General features: G+C 33.6%; 1 protein-coding gene and 1 pseudogene across 1 annotated transcript; both read right to left on the bottom strand.

Annotated features, from left to right (window-relative positions):
- Positions 1-994: 994 nt before the first annotated feature.
- Positions 995-2,610, bottom strand: LOC131619625 (putative F-box protein At2g16220; annotated as a pseudogene).
- Positions 2,611-10,155: 7,545 nt separating this feature from the next.
- On the bottom strand, positions 10,156-11,283 carry LOC131619624 (F-box only protein 8-like). The gene has a single exon (XM_058890702.1). The coding sequence runs from the start codon at positions 11,281-11,283 to the stop codon at positions 10,156-10,158; it is 1,128 nt and encodes a 375-aa protein (XP_058746685.1).
- Between the last annotated feature and the right edge of the window lie 3,607 nt (positions 11,284-14,890).

The raw sequence follows: 14,890 nt of genomic DNA, 5'->3' as shown, positions 1-14,890 counted from the left end.
TTAAACGGTTGCAAAATATTTTAGTGACTGATTTTAAAGCTTTTTCGTTCTCTAATTTGTTTACTAAAAGCGAATTTTCTAATAGTGACCATTTGTCGTAATTCTTCGCATTAAAGATTGATAGGTTAGTAGGAATTCTTTCATTGGAGAGAGAATTCAATTTGCACACTAGGTATTTGGTGGATCGAATGAGACTCTTAATGCCACATGTTAGAACTTGAAATCACTCTTTGGTTACTATAAAGGGTTTGAGTGTGGGGGAGAGAGAGAGTTTTTGTATTAACATTGATTACAATACTCCTTGGGTATAAATATACAAGTTAGTTGATTGAAATGCAAGTAACAAAACCTAAAATCAAAAAATAACTACTTGTAACTGATTACACAACATTTCTGATTACTATTCAACACACCTGTAACCGGTTACATTATTATGATAATCAATTACCGCTCCCAAACCATCACTTTTACTTAATAGAAAGTACATATATAGTATTACCAATCGTTAGTTGGTCCAGTGGTGATTGGCGCTGGACTTGGTAGGGAGAACCACTGTTCGATCCCCCGCAACTGCGATCGGAAATACACATATAGTATTGTTGTGGGTTTTAAAATAAAATGCCAAGGGCTGAAAAACCTCAACTAAATAATAGTTTAAATAAAAACCCAAGATAAATTCATCTTCCAACTTAAGTATTCAAATTGTCTAAAACTATTTCAATGATCCTATCACAATTGAGAGATTTTGAAATAATAGAGATTAATGTCTTTTATTTAGTGATGATCTATTCTATGCATAGAACTTGTGGCATTTAGAGCATTTGCAAACCAGTAGTAGACACATTGTGGTGTGTTGCTGCTATACCATTATGCTCACTAAGTAAAAACATATCACTTGTATCTATAAGATTATTAGACATACAAAGCCGAAATCAGTATTTTAATCAAAATCATAATAATCATAGACAAATAATGCCTCTATTGCTAATAACAACTAATTAATTTTTCTTGGAAATGGTAAAAGGCTTTCATTGTAAACCACTATCCAGCAGTCATAGCCACCTTTAATGCTGAGCTTTTCTATTTCCTGGGTGTTTAAATCAAACCGAACTAATTCATTATCATCTTTTCGGAAAAATATATCACCTTTCTTGGCAACTCCAATAGGATGCTCAACGCCATGGTTTTAAATTGCGGTTGCGGCTGCGGATGCGGTTGCGGCTGCGGATGTTGCGATTGCGGTCATTGCGCTTGTTGCGATGCGCATTGCGGCCGTTGCGGCGTGAATTTTTTAAAGGAAGTGTTTGAAATATTATATTGAAAAACACTTAATGTTATGTTTTTTCATTATATAAAAAGTAAATTGAGTTTTAGAAATCTAATATATTGATTTTTGATGAAAATACTTAAAAAAAACATGATGAAAATTGTCCGATGAGGTTCCAAATACATCCGGAGGCGAGATTATAAAATCACACCGCAATTGCGGTCCGATGCGGTTGCGGAGGCAACCGCATCCGCAATATTGCGGGTGCAATTGCGGATGCGGACCGCAATTTAAAACCATGCTCAACGCTGAACAATGGACCAATCGTAAATAGTTTTGTCCATGACTCCTTTACTCCAATTTCACCCAAAATTGATATGTGAAAAGTTGCTGCCGCCTCTTTATATTTGGAAATCCAACCAATTGATCCATTCAACACCATTAAGTGTCTAAACACAACTCTAGTATCAATGCCAATGTCTAGTATCAACAAAAACCTCATTGCTTAAGTCGAATGACACCAAATAAAGTTCATTAAGTGTTTTATTTTCAGTCCACCAATGACACACTCCATCCATGTACACTTGATCACGGAGACTGTTACAAGATTTCTCTGGCATATCTATATCAAGTTTTTTCCAAGAATTGCTACTTAGACAATATATTTCCCATAAGGGAGAATGATATCCATCTTTCCATGTCTCATCTTCATCTGAATCGGTCCTAGGAAAAAAGAACGCATGTCGGATAACCTTATAATCATCTCTGATTCGGTCATAACCAAATCCATAAAATCGAATCATGGGATCCCAACAAGGAGAATCAAATGCAAAAGGACTAGTCGGAGCTATTTGGAATTCCCCAGTAGCTGGATTCCACAATACATATCTCCCCAATTCTTCAATACAACGAATTCCCTCACGTCTTCCCCTGTCCTGAATGCAAAAAATGCCATTAACACTTACTGAACCATGAATATCAAAATAAAACGGATCTTCGTATGGTTTTGGCCAATCTTGTTTGATCATATTCTCAAACTTGTCACCAAATAGAGAATACAGTTTACGTTCATATTTGTAACTGTAACACCTAGGTGTAATGTTATTTAGGAGGATAAATGTATCGTAGTAATAAGGATGATTTTTAGATAAGAAATTCGTTCGAAAAATAGTCATGAAATAAGGATTTTTAAATAAAAGAGACCATGGTTTGCTTGCACAAGAAAACCGAATCAGAGATTTGAGAGGAAGTTTAGACAAAATACCAAAAGCAATATCATCATTTATGTGATGGCTAACCTTTTCATTAGATGCAGTAAAGGATTTAGGTTGTTGCCACAACATAAAAATAAGGAATGGATTTTATGATTTATCCTGTTGGCCAGTTAGAAGATATGTTTTTATCTCGATATTCTCGTTATAATGTATAACTCTAGCAGTATGCTTGGACATGATTGGGACCATATTCTCATGAATTTATTATGAAATAGTCAATGATATGAGCGCCACTTAAGATACCAGATTACCTACCTCTATAGTCTAAGACCTCCTACCAATAGATGTTATGGTTCAACTTCTGGTACTTTGCTTACTAGTAGAAGATTATGAATGGATTAGATTTTTTGAGTGGCACTAGGGTAGAATAGATACAAAAGTTATTTTTTTTAATAAGCAATGGAATTAAGAGAGCAAAAGGGATGCTCCTCCTCAATACAAAAGGATTACAAAGTAAAACACAATAAAGGTTGGGTATTCCAACCAAAGTAATTACAAACCGGCACCTTCTTATATAAAGAACATAACCAATGCCACGACGAAATAATAATCTCCGACATGCTCTCTATGAAGCTAAAGGACTCGTCTTTGAATATAATAGCGTTGCGCTTATTCCACAACGTCCAAATCGTAGCAAGCCAAACTACCGACATAATAGCTTTCTTGGATAGACAATTAATCTTATCACAATGATAGAAGAAATCAAGGAACTCATCGTAAGACAAGAAGTCCCCAACTCCAAGCCACATAAAGACACGGCGCCAAACTCTACTCGATACAACACAGTTCGCAAAAAGATGATCCCGAGATTCTTCCTCCTTCGAACAAAAAACACAAATAGAGTCCCTACCCTCCAACAAGATACCACGTTTCACAAGATGATCACAAGTAGCTAGACGGTTATGAATAAATCTCCAAGCAAAGAAAAGGATTTTAGAAGGAACCTTAACTTTCCAAATATGAGTAAGCGCACGAACTCCACCCGCATTCACCACCTCACCCGACAGCTTGCTATGGAGGAATACATAGCAAGAATTAACCGAAAACATGCCATCCGACTTCGCTTGCCAGAAGAACGAATCATGCTCAGCCTGCTGTAAGACAAAAGGGCGAAGAAGCTCTATAAACTCACTGAAGGACTGCCTGGCAGCAGCACTGTCGGCTGCAGAATCCATGACAGAAGCACTAGCGGCTGCAAAATCAGTGACGGCAGCATTGTTTGTTGCAGAACCAGTGGCAGCCGCCTCCACGAAACCACCACCCTGCGCCTCCTCCCTGCCCGGGTGGCTGTCAACCACAACGACAGAATGGCTTGCCCCTTCCCTGACTTCCATAGCCAACCGAAAAGCAAAACTACCCTCCTGAAACAACTCTGGCAGATTCCACTTCCAGCCATTTTCACCAAAAAAACCTGCAGCAAAGATACTAGATAAATGGTTATTAGCCGATGAAAACAGAGCCGGGAATTTCTCCATCAAAGACCGCTGCCCAAACCAGTTTGCGTACCAAAACGGAGTAGAAACTCCATTACCAACATTTACTCGAATAACACTAGAAAAGTTATCCAAGAGAAGCTTTTCATAGTTGTCCGAGATGATTAAATCTCTCCACCACACCGAGTCATTTTTATGCACCACAGAAGAATCTCCAATCAAAACCTTAAGCTTAATGTTACCATACCTAGCAACCAAAAGATCTCTCCACACCGCTTCTTTATACGTTAAAATTCTCCATTTCCATTTGCTAAGCAAAGCCACATTCATAATTTCGAGATTTTTTACTCCCAACCCTCCTTCTACTCTAGGCTTGCACACCATATCCCAACTTACCCAACAAATGGAACGTTTAAGATCTCCGCCTCCACATGGGGATCTTGATCCAGCTTTTGAGAAATCAAGATGGAATAAAAATCATTCAAATGATCGAATTAGATATTTAAGACTAAACAAGTGATCCTAGGAGAGGATATATTAAAGCATTTGTTTGATAGTTAAACCATGTCGAGTGGGTGTGAGTTACTCTGATACATCTATTCAATTATACCTTGACCTTAGCAGAAGAATAATGAGAGATTCAATTGTTTAGATCAGGAACCCACTGCTAATATTCTTTTATCCAATAATGTTTTATTCTTATTTTTTTTATAAGTAAGTGCTTGTATTTGGTTTGTAGATAATGAGTTGGAACTAAAGGCCTGATGGAGCAAATTCCCATTATGTTATAAATTATATCAGATATTGATATATCAATGAGAATTTTGTGTTGTAATATATTTATCTGGTCCAATTTTAGACTTGTAAATTGATGTATATAGTACTAAAAATATTAAGGCCTCAAGTTATTATTCTAAATATATAACTTTGGGATATTATAGCTAGTTTTAGTTTCCAAATCTATAAACATAAAACTAAAGTCGAATGTATAAATCTCATATATAAAAATCCAGTAAAATTTGGAAACGATTATAGTATTTGTTTAACTGAAAGAAATTGTATGATTAAGATAAAATATAGCTTGGTTCCTTTTGGGTTTTTTAAAGTTGTTGATTTATAAATATCAATAACTTGCTTACAAGGTGGATGTGGTAGCTCAACTGATATGTACTAGTTAAGTTAAATGAACCTAAGTTGTAGGTTTGAGGTTCGATTCCTGGTGGTAGCATTTACTTATATTTATGTATTAATGTAAATAAATTATTTACTTACATTAATACATAAATATAAATAAATATTGTCGTAAGGGATTGAATCTCTTATCAACAAGTTACACTTATTTAATTCAACTAGCACATACTAGTTCAGCTATCACACCCATCCATTTTAGATTTTCTTTTACTTTTTTTTAATTCAAACATATTAATTATCCAATTATTTCAAAAACAAATATAATTATTCATTTCAAAATTTTGTATCATTAAGAATTATCCAAATAATATATAAAACTTCAAACTTGTAATATTTGAAATATTTATTTTTCATAAATTTTATATTTAATATGTTAAATTATTTTATTTCATAAAATAATTGTTGAATTGAGCACTAGTTTTTGTTAAAGTTATTACTAGTTATTTTTTTAAAATGTTTTGTAGGATATTATATGTACTCTTGTATAATTGCATTTATTTTATCGGTTCAATTTTTTTGTGTGTAAGTAAGATACATAAAAAGGGGGAATTAAGGGTTATCCAATCCGATTAGACAGAGAAACGAAAAATCCAACCAAAAAGAAAGATTACAAACCAATTACACTTACGAGAGAAAATACAAAGGATCCTTGCAAAACTCGTAAAAGGAATAATTTTCCCAAAAAAATACCACTTCCAAACCATGAGCTTAATATTCGAAACTGTATTATTAATATTCCATACCTCCTTCGGGAAACACACACCGTTCCTAACCAACCAAAGAGTACATGTAGTAGCAAGCCACACAACACCTAATTTTATATCTTTCACCTTTTTAATGCGAACGAAAAAGTGTCAATCCATAAAATTCGACAAACACACTTCGTCAAACCTATCCCCTTTACCAACCCAAAAAGTTATCTCACTCCATATCTTCTTAACCACCCAACAACTAAAAAAGAAATGTTTCCTATTTTCGAAACAATTTCCACAAAATATACACTTTAAATTATCTAAAAATAAATAAATACATCGAATCACCAAAATACCTCGGTTCAACTTTTAAAGCTCCTTTATTTTTCCTATTTATATAATTTTATTTGCAAATAGAAAAACTATAGATTTTACGTTGCCATTACATTTTTTAAAAGGTAAGACATAACGGTGAAAGCGAAGTTATCCGGACCACCTCTTAATCCAATTATTGTAAAAGCTTCTAAACATCTCTGGAAGGTAAAAAGCTCCGCCTAAAACTCTCTTTTTTGGTTGGAGGATTATTCACAATAGATTAGCTACTAAAGGTCAATTACTTATGAGGGGCATTTTGTTAGACAGTAGTGATTCAGTTTGTGTTTTTTGTTCTACGGAGAAGGAATGGCTTTCTCATCTGTTAGGGGTTGTTTTGTCGTGGTGGGTATTTGGAGGGGTTTTTGAGTGGATTGGTCCGGTTGATGGTTTGTCTTTGGAGGAGTTTGAGGGGTTTCTTTTTGTTGTTGAGAAGGTGAAGAATTTAGCCAAAAGGTCAATAGTTGCGGTAATTTGGTTAGCAACGATTTGGTGTATTTGGAATAGGCGTAACGCTGTCATTTTTAAGAATGACTCGTTTAACTTTACCGAATGTATGTCGGAGATAGTTTTTAATTCTTGTAAATGGCTTTATTCTAGTTATAAGCTAGCGAATAATTGTAACTTTCATGTTTGGAATATTCTACCACTCATCTATTTTGAGTAGTAGAAGCTTTTCGTTTTGTATTCGGTTGGAGTATTCCTTGTACTCTGATTTTAATTCTATTGCTTATAAAAAACACTTTTTTAAAAGGCTAAGTAATATATTAATATATAAGATAGAGTAAAAGTACAACACCAACGCTAGGAGTAGAGCTGTCAAATGGGTCGGCCCGAACCAGTACGCCCCGGTCTGGTGTGCCAATATATTTAGATGGGCTAGCCCGGCCCTTCCAGATTACTTAATGGGCTACATAAAATGAGCCCGACTCATTTCTCAAAGGCCCGTGCGGCCCGATGGGCCAGGTCGGCCCGTATTTCAATATTATAGTTTTAATTTTATAAAAATGATGTAATGGATAAATGCAACATAATATAAGTAGAGAGTCATCATAAACGTATATAAGTGATGTTTAAAATATTTATTCATAAACGTGTATATGAATACCATAAAAACGTCCATGTAAAAGTACAAAGTAACTTAATATTATTACTAATACTTATCATTAAGCGGGTGGTAGATGAGGGGATGGAGGTGGGGGACGGAGTAATCTCAGCAAAGAAAAGTGCGTGGTGGATGAGGGGATGGAGGTGGGGGGACGGAGTTTCACTAACAAGGAGAAGAGAGTTAATGATGATGGTTGGGAGAAGGTGGAGAGGCGGACATCGTATGTGACGAGAAAATGGTGGGATCATGCTGGTGGTAAATCTGGAAGATCCAAACGTCTTATAACTTCTTTCTTTTTTGGACAGATGCAATGCCAAAGATCTTTACAAGATTTTTGAGAAATATGATGAAGTAGACGAGGTTATTATTCCGGAGAGAAGAGATAAACGTGGAAAAAAATTTGGTTTCGTTCGATTCTTTGACATAATGGATGCGGAGAGATTGGCTCTAAAACTTGACAACATTTTTTTATTGACAATCTCAAACTCTTTGTTAATCTCCCTCGGTTCCAGAGGGGGAAGGTGTCAAATCCAGTTAATTTGAGACCACATTTCCAGGGCATGGGAAAGACTCAGAAGCTCGTTAACTATGCATGAAGTAGGATTGTTTGAAGCCAGTACTATAGGAAGTCACTATACCTGGTCGAACAAATAGAAAAACAACATTATCTATTCAAGATTAGACAGGGCAATTTGCAATGAAGACTGGTACACTACTTACCCTAACAGTGAAGTTACAACCCTACCTTCCTACATCTCAGATCATGCACCTTTGAGGATGAGCATACCAGACATAACTTGTAGTTCAAACAACCAAGGTTTAAATTCCTGAACACTACTGTTGAGAATGTTGATTTCGTGGATAAAGTCAAAGATAGTTGGAAGGGGATTGTGACAGGCAGACCTATGTGCATTCTATGGAAAAATTAAAAAGACTACAACCTATCATGCGTGGCTTGAATAGGAAGAGCAGTAATGAAGTAAAGAAGATAAAGGAATAGAGAGATAAACTTATCCAGGCCCAGCAGAATCTATCTAATGATCACATGAATCAGAACCTTATTATGGAAGTCGATATTTGTACAAAGGAACTGCTACATGCTACTGAATTGGAGGAGAATATTTTTATGCAGAAGGCCAAGATTAAGCGGCTCAAGCTGGGGGATGGGAACATTGGTTATTTCCATGCCATAGCCAGAGAAAAGAATAAGAAAACTAGTATACAAATAATTGAGGATGATAAAGGAAATAGATTTATTGAGTTTAAAGATATTTCAAAGGAAATATTGATCGTCTACAAGAATTTAGTGGGCACTAAGGCTATATCTCTTCTTCATGTGGATATTAATGTATTGAGGAAGGGAAATCCACTTCAGGAACCTTATAGAGATCAACTGATACAACCTGTTTCTTAACATGAAGTGTGGAAGGCTCTGCAAACTGTAGGGGATACCAAGGCTCTAGGATTAATGGCTTCAATGCCAAAATTTTCAAGACAACTTGACATATAACAAAGGATGATCTTATGGATGTTGTTGCTGATTTCTTTGAGATAAATTATATGCATATTGCTGTAAATTGTGCAACTGTGACCCTTATACCCCAAAGCAGGGAAGCAAAATTGTTAAAGAGATGAGACCCATTTCTTGTTGCACCACTGTATACAAGGTCATCTCCAAGATCTAACCACAAGGCTCAGTAATGTTATAAACCATGTGCTAGAGGACAACCAATCTGCATTTTTACCAAGTCAGGTCATCCATGATAACATCATCATGGCTCATGAACTGGTAAGAGGGTATAATAGAAAACATATCTCCTAGGTGTCCCATCCAGATGGATATCCAGAAGGCGTATGACTCTGTTCGTGAATGAGGTGCATTAAAAGTTATTATGCAGGAACTGAATTTCCCCCTGAAGTTTATCCAATGGATATTGGTGTGTGTGACTACAGTGTCCTACAAGTACTCAATTAATAGACTGCTAACTAATGATTTGCAAGCCCAAAGGGGTCTCATACAAGGAAACCCCATATCCTTAATTCTATTTGTGCTGATCATGGATTATTTAAATAGATGTTTGAAGAAATTAGTTGATATCCCCAATTTCAACTTTCACCCTAAGTGCAACAAGCTCCACATTACACACATCTCATTCGCGGGTGATCTCCTCCTTTTCTCAAGGTGGGATGTCAATTCTATGAATCTTTTGATGGATGAATTTAATAAATTTTCAAATGCCATTGGTTTGAAAGCACACCCAACTAAATGTAAGGTGAACTATGGAGTAGTCAAAGATGCAGAGCAACAGAATATTCAACATGCTACTAGTTTTTGCCAAGGACAACTGATCCCCTTCAAATACCTTGGAGTTCCCTTGTGCAGCAAGAAGGTAACAGCACATCAGTGCATGCCTCTTATTGACAGAATAGTGCATAGGGTCAAGCATTGGACAACCAGACTGCCGAGCTACGCATGAAAACTTTAACTGATCCAAAGTATCATTTTCGCGGTTACGAACTATTGGCTCCAAAAGGAATTTTCATATAGATTGGGATCACCTTAATTTATCAAAAGTTAGTATATGTTTAATTTCCAATTTCAAATTAGTATATGTTTAGTTTTTCAGTGGCTTTGCTGAAACCACAATTACTCACCTTAATTTATCAAAAGTTAAACTGTAATACTGTAAAAATAAAACACAATTCGTTGGCTTATTCCTTGACATTAATTTAAGGGAAATATAATAGATAATCAGATGAAATTAATAATAGATAACAATCATAATCAACAATCTTGGATGTCAAACTAAAGAAAAAATTAGTTACCTTTCACAAGATTTTTCTTATGATTGATCACCTTACAATTAAAAGCTCCATTTAGACCCAGGTTTTCAATCTTTTCTGTACCTAAATTAATCCAAGCTAGCTCTCCATCCTCTTTTATAAAGAATATATCACAATTTTTGCTCACTCCAATAGGACGACCAATACAAGATAATGACTTCAAAATGAAGAGCTTAGTCCATGACTCATTTCTTCCAACCTCACTTAAAATTGAAATATGAAAACTAGTAGTCTCTGCATAAACTGAAATCAATGCTATTGATTCACTTAACATCGCTAAGTATCTATAATCAACATCATCCTCCACGTCTGAAGGTATGGATGTTGTAACAAACATCTCATCGCTCATGTTAAATGATAGCAAATAAACCTTATTATGTGTCTCACTATCACATCCATATGTTTTACATTTGGCCAACCAATGACACATTCCATCGTTGTACAAATGAACCTCCGCATAATCTTGATAATATGTCGGCATATCTATATCAAGTGTTTTCCAAGTGTTGGTTTTTAGACAATATATCTCCCAGAAGGAGCTTCCATCTTCATTGTCGTTAAAAAATACTACTTGTCGAATCACCTTATAATTATTTCTTACTGAGTCATATCCAAACCCATAAATCCCATGATATACCGTAGTAAATTTAATAGAAAAAGGACTTGGGGGAATGACTTTGTATTCATTTGTATTTGGATTCCATAATACAACTTTTCCTGATTGTTTACAATCAATAAACAGAAAGCCATTGATACTAGTTGAACCCAAAATTTTGAATGACCATTCTCCGCGGAGTAAATTTGGCAAATCTAATTGTATGATATTCTCAAATCTTTCACCGGATAGAGAATACATTCCAGATTTACATGGATTATCAGCAATCCACGATTCATCAAAACGTAGAAGGAGAGATGTATCATTATAATGTGAATGGTTCTTCAATAAAAAGTTCTTTCGAAACATGTTCATAAAATAAGTATTATCAAACAAGTCAGACCATGACCTACGTACGCAACAAAATCTAATCAAAGATTTGAGAGGCAACTTTGAAAGAATAACAAATGCAAAATCATCATGCATGTGTTTGATGGTCGCACCCATAGTTGTTCTCTTCATATATGACTCCGATAATTATAATTGATAATGACCCTTTTTAAAACCAATCTTTCTCGAGCTGAAAAAAAAAAATATAGAAATGTGTGTCAGGTGAATTGTCTTTCCAACAAAATATATTTTCTAGAAATATTTATAAAAGAATAGTAGTTAATATTTATAAAAATGTAAAATATAAGAATGAACAACTATCTTTTTAAATCAGCATAGTTAACTCCAAATTAACTTATGTTTCTTCTACAAAGAAATATACTGATAAAATGTTTTAAAATATAAGTAATAAATATGATGTTTTGAAATTTAATTTTAGTACAAGACATGATATCTTTCTCTACCATTATACTTAAAAATATTTAAAAAAAATTTTTGCATCAAACTCCTCTCCGGTAATGAAATGCAAACAAAAAAACTTTATAAAAATTTAAGTATCTAGTATTAGTTTTTAACATAATACATCAACTTTTAAAATAAATATACTCATGGATTTTTCTTGAAAGAAACTCTGATTTACATATGGTTTGATAAATATATTGTATTATATTCGATGAGAAAGCGAATATTAGGTTTAACATAATACATCAGAAACACATTAATGGAGATTATGTTTGAAAGAAACTCTATGATATTTACCTACGCTTTGATAAAAATAATCAAGAAAACATCATTGTGTATATGTAATACCTTTTTTTCAGTGAGGACACAACTTTGATGAGAAAGCGAATGAGATGAGAGAAGCTGAAGAAATTCTATGTGAAAATAAAACTTATTTCAATGACAGTTAGGTTATATGAAATGAATATCATCAAAATTTTGAGTGAATTTATAAACATCTCATATAGGATTCCCTTCTAGAATGTGCTGACATATAGTATGTAATTTGAAGAAAATAAAACAGATTTTCATAAAAAGGTAAGATTTTTTGGTAAAGATCTGAAAATATATAATTTTCTTTTTTCCGTAATTTATTAATTGAGATACTAGTTTTAGTTCCTACATCTATGGAAAAAAATATTTTTGAATGTATATATATCATATAAAATTTCCACAGAATCTTGAAACGATTATAATATCTATTTAAAGGAATGAAATCGTATTTATAATGTATAATTTTATTTGGTTCCTTTTGGATTTCTTTTAACCATATTTGAAATTCAAATATATAAATTATCCAACTATGTAAAAATTCTATTATTATTCATTCAACCGAACCAAACCAAACCGTACAACTTTTTTTTTATGGTTCAGATGATTTTTTACGTCAAAACCGTCAAAACCGCATCGCGAACACCCAAATACAACATTGGTATTTAATTTTGATTTTACAACAAATTTAATCAGTTTTAGTTATTTATTATTATTTAAAATATTAATTAATCTTTTTTTAAATTTTAATAAAATTAATAATTTATTTTATAGAATTGGATAATACACAATAGTCATATACCTATTTTATTTTAAATAAATTTTTATTATTTAAGATACAAAATTCTTATTTTCAAATGTTAAAATATCTCATTGTGGATGATATGATTGAGGGTAATCTAGTGCTACATGAAGAATTTGTAGATCTTGAGGATATGATGCATGAAGTAGGATTGTTGAACCCAGTACTACAGGAAGTCACTATACCTTGCCGAACAAACAGAAAAATAACATTATCTACTCAAGAATAGATAGGGCAATTTGCAATGAAGAATGGTACACTACTTACCCTAACAGTGAAGCTGCAATCCTACCTTCCTCAATCTCAGATCATGCACCTTTGAGGATGAGCATTTCACATACCAGGCACAACTGGTAGTTCAAACAACCAAGGTATAAATTCCTGAACACTATTGTTGAGAATGTTGATTTCGTGGATAAAGTCAAAGATAGTTGGAAGGGGATTGTGACAGGAAGACCTATGTGCATTCTGTGGAAAAATTTAGAAAGACTATAACCTATCATGCATGGCTATAATAGGAAGAGCAGTAATGAAGTAAAGAAGATAAAGGAATATATAGAGAAACTTATCCAGGCCCAACTGAATCTATCTAATGATCATATGAATCAGAACCTTATTATGGAAGTTGATATTTTACAAAAGGAACTGCTACATGCTACTGGATTGAAGGAGAATATTCTTATGAAGAAGCCCAAGATTAATTGGCTCAAGCTGGTAGATGGGAACACTGGTTATTTCCATGCCATAGCCAGAGAAAAGAATAAGAAAATTAGTATATAATTCACAGAGGTGTCATAATAGAGTACAAAATATTACTTTTAATTTGTTTTCTCTCACTAAAAACTTTCATCGCCCAAATACATAGACAACTCTGAAACGAAATAGAAACATAGCGTGTTTCTCTCTAACTTCTCCTCTTCTACTATCGTGGCCTTCGTACAAGACAACCACATTGTGTTGCCAATAATGTGCTCCTCTGTTCATGTAGCCGCCAAATGAGATAGCTAAAAACAACGCTATCATTTGAAAATGCTATCATATTGTAGGTATGATAATCATGTTTTTTTAATGTTTGCCAATTTATCTATGCTTAATCCTGATAATTTATTTACGATTATAGCTTTTAATGAAGAGAGTTATCTATAGTAATGACATGATTGTAATGGCCTTTGAGTGGATCAACACAAGCTTTATTGTCGAGAGCAGTACAAATATTTCACATCCCTTAAATACGGTATACCAAATAAATATATGTAGTTTTCATAAATATAAAAATTATTGTAGGATTGATTCTTTCATTTCTTGAAGACATTCATATATAATAGATTTGTGAAAACATATGCTCGTGCAGTGCTTTCACTTTTACATATACTATGAAGATCTCTATGTTCTCAAGGGTTCCTAGTCAATAGATGGATAATTATCCTATTAACTTAAATGTTGGAAGGTTAAATTATCTTAAAGGTGAAATAATTCGGGAATATTTTGTTGCTGAAGTTGTTATTGAAGTTATGTTTTTCTATTGGTTTTTACTCACTGCTTCTTTGCAACATTATTGAACTCTCTTTGTTGATTTCCTTGATTTGTTTTCTCTTTTGGACTGATTTTGTTTAGTTGTTTGTTTGATGAATTTGTTATGATGGCTAGACTCATAACATGGTGTCGGGCTTCCTAACTTTTCCACCAACTACGTATCCTAACGCATACAATAAAATCCATTTCACACAACAACTAAGTTACTGATTTTAAGTTGAAGAGATAATGCACTTAACTTTTTAGTTGTTACCATGTTCCACAAATTGAAGGTTCTGGAAGCAACTAAGTTACAGATTTTTCTTAAACATGAGTGTCAATTTTACAACTTTTACGGTTGAGACAGGTTTTTATATTTTATATGTGTGGTGTTGACTGAGACAGGTTTTAATATCGGTGTTGGAATGAAGTAGTAGCTTTGATATTCTTACATATGTTATAATCTTATTTCGTGCTTACAAAAAAAACTTATTTTGTACATATGTTTTATTGATAGTTTATATCTTTATCTTACATATTTTGTAATGAGTGGAATTGATCTAATAATTGAGAATTATAGAATCTCTTGAGTATTTGTTACATATCTTATTCACTTTCTAACAAGAAACATTCAGCCAC

Source organism: Vicia villosa, linkage group LG7, assembly GCF_029867415.1.
Source record: "Vicia villosa cultivar HV-30 ecotype Madison, WI linkage group LG7, Vvil1.0, whole genome shotgun sequence".
Lineage (NCBI taxonomy): Eukaryota > Viridiplantae > Streptophyta > Magnoliopsida > Fabales > Fabaceae > Vicia > Vicia villosa.
The sequence above is the reverse complement of the archived record's forward strand: the minus strand, read 5'-3'. Positions and strand labels throughout refer to the sequence as shown.